The 18,525-nt window shown below is 45.6% G+C and overlaps 3 protein-coding genes across 3 annotated transcripts in view; all 3 read right to left on the minus strand.

Annotated features, from left to right (window-relative positions):
- The window catches only part of LOC130306275 (zinc finger protein 268-like), a 189,915-nt gene that overhangs the window by 46,024 nt on the left and 125,366 nt on the right, over positions 1 to 18,525 (minus strand). The gene's annotated exons all lie outside the window — the stretch shown is intronic.
- Positions 1,454 to 18,525, minus strand: part of LOC130298779 (oocyte zinc finger protein XlCOF6-like) — a 45,668-nt gene continuing 28,596 nt past the window's right edge. Inside the window, exon 8 of the mRNA XM_056551365.1 lies at positions 1,454 to 2,556. Coding sequence (XP_056407340.1) covers positions 1,941 to 2,556 — 616 coding nt within the window. The 3' untranslated portion in view covers positions 1,454 to 1,940. The remainder of the gene's footprint in view (positions 2,557 to 18,525) is intronic.
- Positions 5,290 to 16,970, minus strand: LOC130298508 (uncharacterized). Its single transcript, XM_056551343.1, has 4 exons — positions 16,849 to 16,970; positions 16,701 to 16,765; positions 16,386 to 16,572; positions 5,290 to 5,644 (listed from the first exon to the last, which is right to left on the minus strand). Exons 1-4 carry the CDS (start codon positions 16,934 to 16,936, stop codon positions 5,364 to 5,366), a joined length of 621 nt encoding a protein of 206 aa, XP_056407318.1. The 5' UTR covers positions 16,937 to 16,970; the 3' UTR covers positions 5,290 to 5,363.

Here is an 18,525-nt window from a genome sequence, read left to right on the forward strand (position 1 = left end):
ACAGTGTGAACCCGGTCAAATATAGAAATTTTGGAAGCAAACTGCTCCTCCATTGATGCACGACCTCCAGGCCTGTATACAGGAGATCCGATCCCTGGAATCACTCACAGCCTCCCGGAACAATACAGGTGCAGCATTCTCTGACATCTGGGACCCATGGGACCCCTTCTTTGATGGAGATCCCCCCTGACCCGTAATCCCTCTTTCCTCCCCTCTCTGTTGTGTTTTGTATATTTTCTGTATTTTGTGTCATTCACTTTGTGTTTACTTGACCTTAGTTGCCTCACCAGGTTCGATGTGCTAGGATCATACTATTAGTGGGAAGTACCGCCCTTCTGTTGAGTTTTCTACTGTTATAACCCTATTCCCCACTGGTGATATTTCCGCCATTGTTGTGACTGTGTAGTTCCTAAGGTTTTGCTATGTTCCTGGCTCATATTGTATTATGTGTTACATACTTGCTTGAATGTATTTGCTTCTTACTCCAGGGTTTCATGATGCTTTTTCATAGTTTTGTACACTTAACTACACTTAAACAAAAAAAATTAAAAACATGTCCACTATATAATGCAACATAAAGTAAACATATTGTATATGTGAATTAATAATTTATTTGCCATGTTTCTTTACAAATTTACAAAAATGCAGATGTTTCAATTTTTTTCATGAAATTTTGGATTTTTTTTTTTTACAAAGAAATGATACAAGTATCAACAAAAATTTACCACTATGTTAAAGTAAAATATGTCACAAAAAAACAATCTCGGAATTTTATTGATTATTAATGCATAAAGCAACACAGTTCCGATTTGCAAAATTTGGTGATGACCTTAAGGGGTTAAGGGAGAGATTGTGAGGTCGGCTAAATGCAGAGGCTGAGAGGAGGAGCTTTTTTTTTTCCTTGTAAGGGCTATAGCCCCCTCCGTGTTTCTACCTTTGGCCAGATAGGAAGGGGCAGCACATTCCCTGTTGTCCATCCCACCTGCCCCCAGCAGCCTATTTAGTGAAGAGGGGCCGGCACACATAATAAGAGGGGGCCGGCACACATAATAAGAGGGGGCCGGCACACATAATAAGAGGGGATCGGCACACATAATAAGAGGGGGCCGGCACACATAATAAGAGGGGGCCGGCACACATAATAAGAGGGGATCGGCACACATAATAAGAGGGGGCCGGCACACATAATAAGAGGGGGCCGGCACACATAAAAGGGGGCCGGCACACATAATAAGAGGGGGCCGGCACACATAATAAGAGGGGGCCGGCACACATAATAAGAGGGGGTCCAGAACACATAAGAGGGGGCCGGCAAACATAATAAGAGGGGCCGGCACACATAATAAGAGGGGGCCGGCACACATAATAAGAGGGGATCGGCACACATAATAAGAGGGGGCCGGCACACATAATAAGAGGGGGCCGGCACACATAATAAGAGGGGACCGGCACACATAATAAGAGGGGGCCGGCACACATAATAAGAGGGGATCGGCACACATAATAAGAGGGGGCCGGCACACATAATAAGAGGGGATCGGCACACATAATAAGAGGGGCCGGCACACATAATAAGAGGGGGGCCGGCACACATAATAAGAGGGGGCCGGCACACATAATAAGAGGGGGGGCAGCACAGATAATCTTCCACTTCCTGCATCTTCTCTCTACAACTATTATGAGTCTGGCCTTTAGCACAGAGCCCGACAACCGGGGACTCTCCATAGCTGCAGGAAGCAGAAGATTGTGTGTGCTGGGCCCCTCTACACAAAACAGGCTGCATATATTCATAGTGATAATCGCTAAGTGTATGTGAAAATTACAAATTGGCTGACCAACTAATCGACCAACCGATAAATCGATTATGAAAAAATAGTTGACAACTATTTTCATAATCGATTAGTTGCCGATTAATAGATTAGCTGTTTCAGCCCTATTTGTCAGTAAAACGTTTTCCACATGTGAGTTCCTTGATGTTTAATAAGATCTGATTTATTAGCAAAACATTTCCCACATTCTGAACATGAAAATGGCTTCTCCCCTGTGTGAGTTCTTTGATGTTTAGTAAGATGTGATTTCTGAATAAAATATTTCCCACATTCTGCACATGAAAATGGCTTTCCCCCTGTGTGAGTTCTGTTATGTTGAATAAGATTTGATTTGTCAGTAAAACTTTTTCCACATTGGGAACATGCAAATGGCTTCTCCCCTGTGTGAGTTCTTTTATGTTTAATAAGATCTGATTTATGAGTAAAACATTTCCCACATTCTGAACATGAAAATGGCTTCTCCCCTGTGTGAGTTCTTTGATGTTTAATAAGATCTGACTTCTGAGTACAACATTTCCCACATTCTGAACATGAAAATGGTTTCTCTCCTGTGTGAGTTCTTTGATGTCTAATAAGATCTGATTTCTGCGTAAAACCTTTTCCACATTCGGAACATGAAAACGGCTTCTCTCCTGTGTGAGTTCGTTGATGTGCAATAACATGTGATTTCTGAATAAAACATTTCCCACATTCTGCACATGAAAAGGAGTTCTCCCCTGTGTGAATTCTTTGATGTGTGACAAGATATGATTTCAGAGTAAAACATTTCCCACATTCTGAACATGAAAATGGCTTTTTCTTTTTTTGCTTAACATCCTGTGATGACTGAGAAGACGGGACCTGTATATAAGGATGAGATGACAGATCTTGGCTGTGAAGGGCTGAGGGTGTATCTGGGATAATGGAATGTTCTTCATATGTATCTTGTGTGATATCATCATCTGCTTTATAATCTGAAGATATAAGATTCTCCTCTGATCTCCTGGTACAAAAATCTGCCAAAAATAAAAGATTATTTTTGAGTATTAACCCCTTACCGACCAGCATTTTAGTTTTTTTCTTGTCTTTTTCTAAGAGCCATAACATTTTATTTGTTATCTATAGAGCCATATTAGGGCTTTTTTTGTGGGTTCAATTTTATGATGTAACAATACAATTTGTATCACCATAAAATATACCAAAAAAAACTGAACAAATGTTTGTGAGGTGGAGATGAAAAGCCGGTAATTAATTCTATTTCCTCATAGTCACGACAGCACCACCAGAGAGATGGAGTCCTCCTTCGGGAATAGCAAACCGAGAGTACAAAAAGGATGCACAGCCCTCTCTGCCTCAGTGAATTACCGAGACTTTAAGAAGCATCCTACATAAGGTTGGCAAGCAACACTATATGCATAACATATACAGTGATCCCTCAACTTACAATGGCCTCAACATACAATAGCTTCAACATACAATGTTTTTTTCTGGACCATTGCAACTTGAAACCAGACTCAACATACAATGCTAAGGACAGTCCACATCTGTGAAACGTGTCACAACTGGAGGAACTGACCAATCGGAATGAGCATTTTACTGGTAAATCACCTCTATTACTGAAGTGCATGCACTGACTGGTGTCTGGTAGCGCCCTCTACAGTACAGGGAGGTATTACATGTTCTGTACTCTTTACCTGTATTACTGAAGTGCATGCACTGACTGGTGTCTGGTAGCGCTCCCCTACAGTACAGGGAGGTATTACATGTTCTGTACTATTCTTTACCTGTATTACTGAAGTGTATGCACTGACTGATGTCTGGTAGCGCCCCCTACAGTACAGGGAGGTATTACATGTTCTGTACTCTTTACCTCTATTACTGAAGTGCATGCACTGACTGGTGTCTGGTAGCGCCCCCTACAGTACAGGGAGGTATTACATGTTCTGTACTCTTTACCTTTATTACTGAAGTGCATGCACTGACTGGTGTCTGGTAGCGCCCCCTACAGTACAGGGAGGTATTACATGTTCTGTACTCTTTACCTTTATTACTGAAGTGTATGCACTGACTGGTGTCTGGTAGCGCCCCTACAGTACAGGGAGGTATTACATGTTCTGTGCTCTTTACCTGTATTACTGAAGTGTATGCACTGACTGGTGTCTGGTAGCGCCCCGTACAGTAAAGGGAGGTATTACATGTTCTGTGCTCTTTACCTGTATTACTGAAGTGTATGCACTGACTGGCTGTCTGGTAGCGCCCCCTACAGTACAGGGAACTACATGTTCTGTGCTCTTTACCTGTATTACTGAAGTGTATGCACTGACTGGTGTCTGGTAGCGCTCCCTACAGTACAGGGAACTACATGTTCTGTGCTCTTTACCTGTATTACTGAAGTGTATGCACTGACTGGTGTCTGGTAGCGCTCCCTACAGTACAGGGAACTACATGTTCTGTACTCTTTACCTGTATTACTGAAGTGTATGCACTGACTGGTGTCTGGTAGCGCTCCCTACAGTACAGGGAACTACATGTTCTGTGCTCTTTACCTGTATTACTGAAGTGTATGCACTGACTGGTGTCTGGTAGCGCTCCCTACAGTACAGGGAACTACATGTTCTGTACTCTTTACCTGTATTACTGAAGTGTATGCACTGACTGGTGTCTGGTAGCGCCCCCTACAGTACAGGGAACTACATGTTCTGTACTCTTTACCTGTACCAGGGTTAGCTGCTCCTTTAGACACCAAGTAAGGGTGGCTCCATTTGGGACTGTGTGTTCTGTATAGGACCCTGAAGAAGCTCCTGTCCTCTACATAAACCATTATTTCCCAACCAGGGTGCCTCCAGCTGTTGCAAAACTACAACTCCCAGCATGCCCGGACAGCCAACGGCTGTCCGGGCATGCTGGGAGTTGTAGTTTTGCAACAGCTGGAGGCACCCTGGTTGGGAAACACTGACATAGACAGTGATTTACAACTTCCAGCAGATCTTTATTACTTTTATATGTAAGGATTTGCTTTATCTATATTAGTTATCTACTTATTTATCTATAATCCTCACTTTTTCCTATTTTTGGATGACATTTTTGTGGCTTCAGAACCAATTACCAGGTTTCCATAGAGTCCTGGTCTCAACATACAATGGTCCCAACATACAATGGTCATCCTGGAACCGATAAAAATTGTAACTTGAGGGACCACTCATATATATATTATTTTACATTTTTTTTTTCAACACCACATGTGAGAAGAACAAGAAAAAGGGTGTGAATAGTATGTGGTGCTGTTGTGACTACGAGAAAATAGAATTACCGGTGCATAGTTACCGGCTTTCCACTCCGTCATGACAGCACCACCAGAGAGAATACCAGAGAAGTACTAGGGAGGGACCACGACTTGAAGAACTTTGCGCCCAAAAGCCAAGGAGGATAGATAGTCAGCCCTGAGCCTATAGTGCCGAAAAAAAATATGTGGGGATGACAAAGTACAGATGTGAGCAATAGAAGCACCTCTTTTCCCTGCCCATGTAGAGGCGACTGCCCTAGTAGAGTGGTCTCTCAGGTAGGTTGGTGGAGACAGACCCGCAGAGGAATAAGCCGCAACAATGGCCTGCCCAACCCATCTAGCAATAGTATCTGCTCTGACACTATTTCCCCTATTGGGTCCTGCAAACTGAACAAACAATTTATCTGATTTCCTAAAATTTTGGTCCTTTCTAAATACTCTATAACACATCTGCGGACATCAAGCATGTGGAACACATTTTCACCTTCTGAGGATGGATTCGCACAGAAGGACGGAAGGACAACTTCTTGAGATAAATGAAAATCTGAGACAACTTTAGGTAAAAAAAAAAAAAGCAGGATTAGGCCTTAAAGGGGTTCTCCGGTGCTTACACATCTTATCCCCTATGCAAAGGATAGGAGATGAGATGCCTGATGGCGGGAGTCCCGCCGCTGGGGACCCCCGTGATCTTGCACGCGGCACCCCGTTTGTAATCAGTCCCCGGAGTGAACTGATTACAGGCGATCACCGAGCCGGCCAGCTATCACGCCCCCTCCCGTAGGTTTGCATTGAGGGGCGGAGCGTCACGTCACATGGGGGCGAAGGCGTGACGTCATACGCCGCCGGCCCGGTGGTCGCCTGTAATCAGTCCCTGAGCGAACACGCTCCAAGGACTGATTACAAACGGGGTGCCGCGTGCATGATCCCGGGGGTCCCCAGCGGCGGGACTCCCGCGATCAGGCATCTTATCCCCTATCCTTTGGATAGGGGATAAGATGTGTAAGCACCGGAGAACCCCTTTAAAATAATCTGAATATAGCGTTCTCTAGCTACATGTATAAGCAAGGCAGTTTTCTGAACTAAAAGCTTCAGGGGTATAGAAGACAAAGGCTCATAGAGGCTCCTGCAGAGAGAATTAAAGGGGTACCGTTTTGAATGCTGGAGCCGGTGCCGGGAGCTCATGATGTCATAGCCCCGCCCCCTCAATGTAAGTCTATGGGAGGGGCGTGACAGCCGTCACGCCCCCTCCCATAGACTTGCATTGAGGGGGCGGGTGTGATGTCATGAGGGGCGGGTCTATGACCTCACGAGCTCACGGCACCGGCTCCAGCATTCAAAACAGTTTGTTCCAAATACTGAGCAGCAGAGTACCCCTTTACCTGTTAAGGACCAAGGGCGTACCTGTACTCCCTGAGTCCGCTCCCGTTCTATAACGCGGGGCCACGGCCTGTCGGGCCCGGCCTCTAACAACGTTGCGTGCTATTAACCCTTTAGACACGGCGTTCAAACTTGAACGCCGCGTCTAAAATGAAACTAAATCACTGCCAGTTAGCTCAGGGGGCTGTTCGGGATGTCTGTGGCGAAATCGAGGCATCCCAAACAGCTCTGGGACACGAGGAGGGTCTCCTACCTTGCCTCCTGGTGTCCGTTCGCCAAATGACTGCTCAGTGCCTGAGATCCAATTTTAAACGTATAAATTTTCCTGCATGTAGTTATGATTTTTTTCAGAAGTACGACAAAATCACCTATATAAGTAGGGGATCATTTTTATCGTTTGGAACTAAAGAATAAATAAAATGTGTAATTTTTACCGCAAAAAGGAACGGCGTAGAAACAGAAGCCCCCAAAATTTACAAAATGGCTTTTTTTATTTTTATTTTGTCTCACAATGATTTTTTTTTTCCGCTTCGCCGTAGATATTTGGATAAAATTACTGATGTGATTACAAAGTAGAATTGGTGGAACAAAAAATAAGCCATCATATGGATTTTTAGGTGCAAAATTGAAGTTATGATTTTTTAAAGGTAAGGAGGAAAAATTAAAGTGCAAAAATGGAAAAAACACTGGTCCTTAAGGGGTTAAGCACCAGAGTAAGGTCCCAAGGAGAAACAGCTGGTGGACTGGATAGCTGCATTCTGGTAACAGACTTAAAAAATCTCACCACCCAGGGATGATCTTCTGGCCATAAAACGTCCCTAGAGCAGCTACCTGTACTAAAGGAATAATTTGGCTTATCAAAATCAAAATAGGTAGAATCTGAAAATGACAAAAACTTCTTCCAAATTCTAAAATAAATCTTTCAAAAGAAGAAGGATGTCCAGCGCACACCCGTATAAAACTGAGCTGCTTTATTGCATAGTTGCCATGGGAAACATCGGACACTCAGGTAACGTGACGCGTTTCGGCCAGCAAGGCCTTAGTCATAAAATAAATCTTTGTAGTCACTGGTTTTCTAGTGTATAGTAAAGTGATTATGACTGCGTCTGACAGACCATTGGACTTCAGGATTATCCTTTCAAGAGCCAAGCCGTCAGATGAAGGTTGCGAACATCTGGATGAAGGAACGGGCCTTGGCTGAGAAGGTCCTGGATTTCCAGGAGAACCCAGGGATCTGCTAGAGACATAGGGGGACATGTATCAAAGATTTTACCCCTGTTTTGTGTGTATTTTTTTGCGCAAAATTTTGCGCAAGCCCTTTTTTTGCGCACGTTTTGGTAGAGCATGTCCTCCAGATGTGGCCGAATCGGGGTACCTTGGAGTGACATCTATAGTACGCATGGATTTATTAACTGCGTACTTTTCCTTTACACCAAAAATGTTGCCGCAAGAGCTGTTTTTTTTTGCGCAAATATAAGCCATCTTGGACTTAACGTAGCAAGATGCTCTAAATCATCGATTATTTTTTCCAAAGAGTGGATTGAGGAGATGACTATATTTACCCGCAATTTATGAAGCTCATTGCACTTAATTGATAAATTTAGCTCTTCTGCACATAATTTAGAATTCGGGAAAAGGGGTAAAATGCTTCTACCATACACAAATAATGATACGTGTCCCCCATAGTCCTCAGACAGGAGAACCATGCCCTCCGTGGCCAGAATGGGGTGATTAAGAGGACTGTCACTCTGTCCTCTGATCTTTCTTATAACTCTGGGAATAAGAGCCAGGGGAGGAAAAGTGTAGGCCAAGTCCCAATCCCAAGGGTCTGTCTGCTGGATCTAGAGAAAGAAAGTCTCTGACCTGTCTGTTGTGCCTGGTAGCGAAAAGATCCACTTGAGGGGTTCCCCATTAGGCTGTGATCTTGAAGAATATTTTTTAATTTAACCGCCATTCTACTTGATGAATTAATTGGCTGCTTAGAAAGTCTGCCCTGAAATTGAGATTTCCTTTATTATGTACTGCAGAGATTATTTTTACATGGGATTCTGCAAAGGACAGGACCTGAAAAGACAAATTCATAAGGGATGGACTTCTCGAAGTTCCCTGCCTATTTATGACAGACACAGTAGTGGTATTATCAGAGAAGATTTTTACATTAGAGCCCCTAATAAAATCACTAGCTGATTCAAGAGCCCTAGACACTGCTAATAGCTCCTTATAATTAGAGGATCTGACAATCACCTCTTTTTCCCAAAGGCCCTGAAATTTAAGGTTACTAAAATGAGCATCCCATCCCCAAGTGATGACTACAGGGTCCCGACAAACCCAATCTACACCTTTAGAAAGGTTATCACTCACTAACCACCAGTCTAAAGAGGCCAGCACTTGAAGGGGCAACAAAATTCGTCTATCCAAATCTTGTTGGGAACCCAAGTCCCAAGGAGTTCTAATTGTTAACCCCGAGAGTGAAAATGGGCCCAGGGAACTGCTGGGATGGCTGCTGTGAACAAACCTAAGACTGATCCTAATAGAAATATAGGGAGACCTAATGATCTCACTGACTGAAGAGATCATTTTTTCTGTCTTAGCTGGAGGGAGAAAAGATTTTTGTACTGAAGAGTCAAACAAAATGCCCAAAAAAACTTTCTGTTGAGAAGGGGTAAGGGAGGATTTATCCCAGTTAATTAACTAGCCCAACTTATGGATATCAATAGTGCGGGACAAAAATGTTTTCACTTTTGCTTCTGATTCTGCGACCAGCAGAAAATCATCTAGATAGGGAATAAAAATCCCTTCTCCCTCTCGGATATGGGCCGCCATTTCTGCCACTACTTTTGTAAATACTCTAAGAGCAATGGCTATATCAAAGGGCAGAGCGCAGAACTGTAGATGAAGGAGTTGAGAATTTACCAAAACTGCAATTAGTGCTGGGCGGTATACCGGTTCATACGATATTTTTTTCCTGTACGATATGAATTTTTCCCATACCGCAATACTGGTTGGGCCCCTCCCCCCCCCCCCCCTCCTCAAATGAAGGAATCATCAGCCGCAGCGCGCTGTCCCCACATCGGAGAACTAATCATATGTGACCCATGGGCGCTGTTCTGCTTCTCCCCCCCCCAATGAATTATCAGCCCAGCGCTGCGCTGTCCCCTACATCGGGGAACTAATCATATGTCACCCGTGAGCGCTTTTCTCTTCTCGTCCTCCTGTGAGTTGCGGGCCGCCGGCGCTGTAAATCTGTATTGTACTAAATATTCCTTGTGCCCGGGCTGCAGAAATAAACAAAATCAACTTTAACTCACCTTCCTACTTTGCCCCGTTGCTCCGGTAACAGCCTCACGCTGGGAATGGGAACGTCACAGAGCCGTCAGCCTATCACCGGCCGCAGTGATGTCCGGCCGCAGTGATGTCCCGCCTCGGTCGGGGATATTTGTTTGTTTATTGTTTTGACTTTTTGTCTGTCCCTCACTTGCCTAGGGATTACGTTTGTTACGGAACGGTCGCCTAGGGCAGGTACACAAGTAGGAAGGGATAGGGGAGTGGGCGATAATAGTGTGAACTCCTTCCCTGCCCAGTCGTGACAGTAATACAGTATAATAATACAGTAATCGCTGGAGGATGTCCTTTTTGATTACAGCCATTTTACTAAACCATGAAAGAGTTGGGGTGCTCCAGGAGGTAAGGTCCCGTTCAAGGATCCTTAATAACGGGAGGTAGTTGAAATCAAAAAGAGTATTGAGATCAGCAGTGTAGTAAATACCAAAATAACGAAGAAGAATGGCTGAAGTCTTGAAAGGGAAAAGGGAGGAAACCTGACCAAACAACACTGGAGGAGAGAGAGATGTTGAGGAGTTCCGACTTATGGGTGTTAACCTTAAAATTGCTTAGGGCACCATATTTTTAAAATTCAGCTAAAACAACAGGGAGGGAAACTAACGGAGAGGTGACATAAAGGAGCAGGTCATCAGTAAATAGGGAAAGTTTATAAGATTTAGTATTCAGGGACAGGCCAGGGATAAAATCGTTCTGTTGCAGTGCCACTGCCAGGTATTCCATGGCAATAACATAAAGCAGGGGCATAAGGGGGCAACCTTGTTGAGTCCCGTTATCGATGGTAAAAGGCTCTGAAAGAGTCCCATTAACCTTCACCTACGCCGTCGCACCCCGATAAAGGGCCATGATACAGTGATGGAATTGCGGACCCATACCCAAGTGCGACAGGGCAAGATCTAAAAAGTGCCATCCCACTCTATCAAAAGCCTTCTCGTCTATGGAAAGTAAATAGACCGGGATGCCACAGGACCTGGCGGCAGCAATGAGAGTGAACGATTTGAGGGTATTGTACCCTGCCTCCCTACCTAAAACAAAACCCACCTGGTCTGTGTATGAGTGAGGGTAGATGGGCACCCAACCAGGAAGCAAGAATTTTTGAGTAGAGTTTTATGTCCAAATTAAGGAGGGAAATGGGGCGATGATTACTACAATAGGAGGGATCTTTATCAGGCTTGGGGATCACAGTGATAAGGGCAGCTAGAGTCTGGGGAGGAAAGGAAGCTCCATCCACAATAGAATTAAAGGAGCGCAGAAGAGGAGGAGCTACTAGAGGAGGAAAAAGCTTATAGAAATGGGCTGTAAACCCGTCGGGGCACGGGCTTTTGCCATTTTTCAAGTTTTTGATGGCATCTGTTACCTCCTCATGCTCCAGTGGTCATTCAAGGTGAGCCCATGTATCAGAGGATAAAGAGGGGAGCTTATGGCGTGTTAGGTGGTGGGCGATCTTATCGTGAAACAGGAGGGTAGGTAGGTCAGCCTAACGACCCTTAATACGATAGAACTCCTCAACTATCTGTCCAGTAGTGTGGAGTTTGCCAGATACAGGAGGAGTAAATGAAAGAATGTACGAGAAGAAAGCTTCGGATGGAGGGCTCGAGACAACCAGGACCCTAACTTGTCAGCATACTCATAATATCCCCGGTGAGCCTTCTCTCTGAGGCAGAATGACCGCTTATCACGAAGATTCAAAATCTGCTGTCTCACAGTCGATATCTGGGTCCGGGTTGTGTCCGAGTAGGAACTCCTGTTTTTGGCAGCACTCCAAGGAAGCCAGAGACTCTAAGAGAGAGCGCAACTTTTGGGAGTTGGCCCTCTTGAGGCGGGAGCCATGAGCAATCTCCATACATCTTTAATGGGGTACTTGGAAAACATCTTATCCTCTATTAAAGTATAGGGGATAAGATTTCCCCCGCCATCTCCGCTGTGGCACCCCAGTCATCCGGTGCAGCAAGCGAACGCCGCTCTGTGACGGATAACTGGCCACTAGAGCAGTAATAACCCCTCCATTCATGTCTATGGGAAGAGGCGTGACGGCTACATAGTGGGTACAGGAAACAGGAAAAAAAATGTATTGGATGGGGCGTAATGGCTAGTACATAGCCGTCACGGTTTCTCGCATAGACATGAAAGGAGGGGGCGTGGTGGCCGGCATCAGCAGTCATCGGCCACTGAACTCAGTAGCCGATGACCGCCACCATGCCCCCTCCTTTCACGTCTATGCGAGAAAGCGTGACGGCTATGCACTAGCCATTACGCCCCATCCCATAACCATGAATGGAGGGGGCGTGATGTCACGAACGCGGAAGCTGCTAACCTTTGGATAGGAGGATAAGATATTTACAGCGGCATACCCCTTTAACCTCGTATATTTAATTGTGAGCTGCACGGCCCTTTTTCCCGTTTGCTGTACCCACTGTTTGAAGAAAGAGTCTTCTGAAAACTGTCCGTAGGTTTGAGAGTTGATTTTGAATACATAATTAACCCAAAAAAGGTCCAAGTAGTTCATTTGTGAGTCAAAGTGAAGCTGTTTTCAGATACGTCGTGGCACAGTCTTGTGTCTCGTTCAGTGGTGGTCGGTAGAGATGAGGGAGAGAGAGAGACAGAGAGAGAGACAGAGAAAGCCAAGCCGAGGTGGAGAGTCCCAACCTGTAATTTATTTTTGAAAAAGGCAGTACCAGCCCTGCCCAAATATGTAGAACAGAAGGTGGGCCAGTCCTTGAGCCTGTGTGAGTGTGTACCAAAGTTCCTGCACAGCCACACCAGCAGCTTGGCAAGGTTACACCACTTCTGCCTCCACGCTCTCACGCCGTTGCTCCTGCGACAATGCCTCTTCATCCTCCGCCATGTCCTCAGCCTCCACTGCACCGACAAGTCTCAGTGCCCCTCCAGCATACCTCCTCATGCTGCCACCACCTCTAGGCTGTGTCATTCTGCCACCATTTGGTCTCCTCATGCTGATGCCACCTCCAGGCTCTGTCATTGTGCCGCCATGTGGTCTCCTCATGCTGCTGGCACAACTTTTAATGTTAATCTATTTAAAATCTTCAATTTAAGTAAAAAAAAAAATTTTTATCTTTTAAACTGTCAGGCCCTATGGTCTCGTCAGGCTGCTTCCACCTTCAGGCTCTGTCATTGTGCCACCATGCGATCTCCTTGTTATATTGATCTTATAGTTTGACAGTATTTTTTCAAAGTAAACGCTTTGGGCACCCGGGACACTCAGTCATGAGCATGGGGTGGGGGGGAGGTAGGGGCTGGGACAGGATGGGGCTGGCCTCGCGGCGGACCACCAGTTCGATTTTAAGATACAAGTACAGGCTTTTTCACTGCAGCAACTTTTACACTATTGAAGCTGGAATTACTGCGGCTGCTGGCACAAGACTTGCCCTCCAATGGGTCCTCAAAAAAGGATTTAAAGTTTGCTCTTTCCAATTACCAGGCTCTGTCATTGTGCCGCCATGTGATCTCCTAGTGCTGCTGGTGGAAAAATCTCTTTAATCTCTTCAATTGTGAAGCCATATGGTCTCCTGACCCTGCTGCCACATTCAGCAGTGATTCTTATAGCAACGCCTGTAATCTGCATGCGACTACGGTTCGCTTACCACCTACCTGTTACACGGTTTCTTGACCGCTATTTGCTCCTTGACTCCGCATTCCTCTGCAACAATCCGGTCTGAGGAAGGTCGTAACTGACCGGAACATCACTTTGTTTTTGGATTGTTTTAATAAAACAAATTTCCGTATTCACCACAAGTGATGTGCTATGTTATTTCTTCTTTGATTACAAACGGTTTGGGACCCTAACCGTGCACCCACGCTCAAATAGAGAGTGCCGTATTCTCTAAATGTAATCTGCCTGTCATACTGAATAACAGTATTATATCACTACCCCAGCAAACTCCTTATGTGTTTTACAGCAAGGCAAAGTGTTCTATTGTGTCTCTCTGTAGCCCAGAAATAGCCTTTTTTAATAGAGATTCACTGTGAATAAATTCAGATCTAACCAAATTTTTTTAGAAAGTTTGCCGAATCGTCCGAATCGAATTTTTCAAAAATCCGCTCATCTCTAGTGGTCAGGGTTCCTCCCGTTGTCGCTGAGCACTGAACACCTTGTACTTCTGGCCCCTCCAGGTAGGTTGGAATTCTGGAATATGACAGAACTGGAGGATAATGGGACCCTGGAGGCTTCACGTTTGATTCTTCTTAAAGGGGTACTCCACTGTTAGACTTCTTATCCCCTATCCAAATGATAGGTCCCACCGCTGAGAACCCCTGCGATCTCCCGCAGCACCTGGTGTTCTAAGCAAATGCCGGGTTCCTGCGGCAGTAGTGGTGATGTCATGGCTACACACCCTCATGACATCACACCACTTCCCCTCCACTAATGTCTATGGGAGGGGAAGTAGTGTCCGACACCCCCCCCCCCCTTCCATATACATGAATGGAGGGGGTGTGGTGTGAAATCAGAAGGGGTCGTGGCTGTGATGTCACTATCACAGCCTCTGGCTCACAGCATTCTGAACAAAATGTTCAGAACACCGGAGCATCGGAGTACCCCTTTAAATCTTTGGCAGATAATTTGTGTCTTTATTTCTCAACACATTTCTTACGACCCAGGCGCACCCAGACGCCCAAAGTGAAATACTTTACAGCATCAAGCCAAGATGGCGGACATCACATCATCATCAGGAATGTCCCATTGGATCCGGGATGGTGGAGACATATGCAGCAGTCCTTCCATCCAGCAGGTATATTTCATGTCCATATCCCAACTATATTCTACATCCATATTATAAATGCACAATGTGTGTTATCTCCTATAAGGGGTCACATTTTCATCCATATTAAAGGGGTAGTCCAGTGGTGAAAAACGTATCCCCTATCCTAAGGATAGGGGATAAGTTTGAGATCGCAGGGGGTCCGACCGCTGGGGCCCCCTGCGATCTCTCTGTACGGGGGCCAGGCTCTCCGGCCAGATAGCGGGTGTCGACCCCCGCACGAAGCGGCGGCCGACACGCCCCCTCAATACATCTCTATGGCAGATCCGGAGATTGCCGAAGGCAGCGCTTCGGCTCTGCCATAGAGTTGTATTGAGGGGGCGTGTCGGCCACCGCTTCGTGCGGAGGTCAACACGCCCCCTTCCCGCGGGCTATCGGGGCTCCGTACAGGAGATCGCAGGGGGCCCCAGCGGTCGGACCCCCCGCGATCTGCAACTTATCCCCTATCCTTAGGATAGGGGATAAGTTGCTCACCACTGAGTCACCACTGGACTACTCCTTTAACCCCTTCAGGACTTTCATTTTTTCCTCCTTACCTTTTAAAAATCATAACTTTTTAAATTTTGCACCTAAAATTCCATATTATGGCTTATTATTTGCCCCACCAATTCTAATTTGCAGTGACATAAGTAATTTTACCAAAATATCCACGGCGAAACGGAAAAAAAAATTCATTGTGCGACAGAATTGAAGAAATAACGCCATTTTGTAAATTTTGGGGGCTTCCGTTTCTACGCAGTGCATATTTCGGTAAAAATGACACCTTATCTTTATTCTGTAGGTCCATATGATTATAATGATCCCCTACTTATATAGGTTGGATTTTGTTGCACTTCTGGAAAAATCATAACTACATGCAGGAAAATTTATACTTTTAAAATTGTCATTTCTGACCCCTATAACTTTTTTATTTTTCCGTGTATGGGGCGGTATGAGGGCTCATTTTTTGCACCGTGATCTGAAGTTTTTAGCGGCACCATTTTTGTGTTGATTGAACTTACTGATAATTTTTTATGATTGAGTAGTTTAATTAACGATATATTTTTATAATTCGGACATTCCTGCACCCGGCGATACCAAATATGTTTATTTTTATTTACACAGTTTTTTTTTTAAATGGGAAAAGGGGGGTGATTCTAACTTTTATTAGGGAAGGGGTTAAATGATCTTTATCAACTTTTTTTTTCACACTTTTTTTGCAGTGTTATAGCTCCCTCTAGTGGCTATAACACTGCACACACTGATCTGCTGCACAGATCATTGCCATGCATTAACATGGCAATGATCAGTATTATCGGTGGTAGATTGCTGAAACCTGGATTTAAGGCTTGGAGCAATCAATTGCCGATTGGAAGCGCTGAAGGCAGGTAAGGCACCCTCCGATCGTGTTCTAGCTGATCGGGACAACGCGATTTCACCGCGATGATCCCGATCTGCCCGACTGAACTGCCGGGAGTGTATTTATGTTACTTTAGACGCGGTGATCAACTTTGATTGTCGCGTCTAAAGGGTCAATAGCGGACGGCACAGCGATCGGTGCCGCACATTATTAGCCCAGAGTCCCGGCTTTCATTAGCCGCCAGGACCGACCCACTGTGACCCCACGTTATAGACCGGGCAGAGAGCTTACAGGTATGCCCCGCATCCTTAAGAGGTTAAGTTAATGTTTTGGATACATGGGGGAAAATACAGAAGAAAAGAGACAGAACAAAGAGATGAAAGAATTCTACACAAAATTATTACAGCCGGTGACTGAGTAAAATTTGTGATTGTTCTCTACATTTAGTGGTTACCACTCACCTGGAAGGTTACCTGTAGGAATGTCCTCCTTATACTGCTCATCACTGCTCACATCTGTCTCTTCTTCTTTCCTTATGTCCGAACAATTAATATAGATCAGATCTTTTCCTGTAGGAATGTCCTCCTTATACTGCTCATCACTGTTCACATCTGTCTCTGGAGCATTAATATTGTTCCGATCTTCTCCCTGATTCATGAGATGTGGAAAAAGGGATGTTATAGATGAACAGGAGATGAGGAGTCATGGAGGGTGAGGGGACTGACCACATGAGCTTCACAGCCCTTCTACAGATCATAGGGAATATCTCCATCTACCTGATCATCCTGTGGAAGAAGAGGACGGGGACACCTCTCTGGTGCTGTTCTCTTACTGGATCTGACTGTAGGGAACACATACAGAGACTGAATTCATTCTTTACATACAAATAATGAGAGGACGTGTGTATATAGTCATGTCTATTACCTGGTGATGTGAGGGGCTGCTGATCCTCCATCATGACCTGATCCTTGTACTGATCCTTGTGTCCTTCTACATACTCCCACTCCTCCATGGAGAAATAGACCGCCACGTCCAGACACCTTATAGGAACCTGACACATAATGATACAGTCATCACCCCGACCCCTCCAGTGGTGTTACTGTATAATGTCCCAGCATTCCCAGCAGTGTCACCTCTCCAGTCATCACCAGACCCCTCCATTACTGTATAATGTCCCAGCATTCCCAGCAGGGTCACCTCTCCAGTCATCACCAGACCCCTCCATTACTGTATAATGTCCCAGCAGGGTCACCTCTCCAGTCATCACCAGACCCCTCCATTACTGTATAATGTCCCAGCATTCCCAGCAGTGTCACCTCTCCACTCATCACCAGACCCCTCCATTACTGTATAATGTCCCAGCAGTGTCACCTCTCCAGACATCACCAGACCCCTCCATTACTGTATAATGTCCCAGCAGTGTCACCTCTCCAGTCATCACCAGACCCCTCCATTATTGTATAATGTCCCAGCAGTGTCACCTCTCCAGTCATCACCAGACCCCTCCATTACTGTATAATGTCCCAGCAGTGTCACCTCTCCAGTCATCACCAGACCCCTCCATTACTGTATAATGTCCCAGCAGTGTCACCTCTCCAGTCATCACCAGACCCCTCCATTACTGTATAATGTCCCAGCAGTGTCACCTCTCCAGTCATCACCAGACCCCTCCATTACTGTATAATGTCCCAGCAGTGTCACCTCTCCAGTCATCATCAGACCCCTCCATTACTGTATAATGTCCCAGCATTCCCAGCAGTGTCACCTCTCCATTCATCACCAGACCCCTCCATTACTGTATAATGTCCCAGCATTCCCAGCAGTGTCACCTCTCCAGTCATCACCAGACCCCTCCATTACTGTATAATGTCCCAGCATTCCCAGCAGTGTCACCTCTCCAGTCATCACTAGACCCCTCCATTACTGTATAATGTCCCAGCAGTGTCACCTCTCCAGTCATCACCAGACCCCTCCATTACTGTATAATGTCCCAGCAGTGTCTCCTCTCCAGTCATCACCAGACCCCTCCATTACTGTATAATGTCCCAGCAGTGTCACCTCTCCAGTCATCACCAGACCCCTCCATTACTGTATAATGTCCCAGCAGTGTCACCTCTCCAGTCATCACCAGACCCCTCCATTACTGTATAATGTCCCAGCAGTGTCACCTCTCCAGTCATCACCAGACCCCTCCATTACTGTATAATGTCCCAGCAGTGTCACCTCTCCAGTCATCACCAGACCCCTCCATTACTGTATAATGTCCCAGCAGTGTCACCTCTCCAGTCATCACCAGACCCCTCCATTACTGTATAATGTCCCAGCAGTGTCACCTCTCCAGTCATCACCAGACCCCTCCATTACTGTATAATGTCCCAGCATTCCCAGCAGTGTCACCTCTCCAGTCATCACCAGACCCCTCCATTACTGTATAATGTCCCAGCAGTGTCACCTCTCCAGTCATCACCAGACCCCTCCATTACTGTATAATGTCCCAGCATTCCCAGCAGTGTCACTTCTCCAGTCATCACCAGACCCCTCCATTACTGTATAATGTCCCAGCATTCCCAGCAGTGTTACCTCTCCAGTCATCACCAGACC

The sequence above is a fragment of the Hyla sarda genome, chromosome 1 (assembly GCF_029499605.1).
Source record: "Hyla sarda isolate aHylSar1 chromosome 1, aHylSar1.hap1, whole genome shotgun sequence".
Lineage (NCBI taxonomy): Eukaryota > Metazoa > Chordata > Amphibia > Anura > Hylidae > Hyla > Hyla sarda.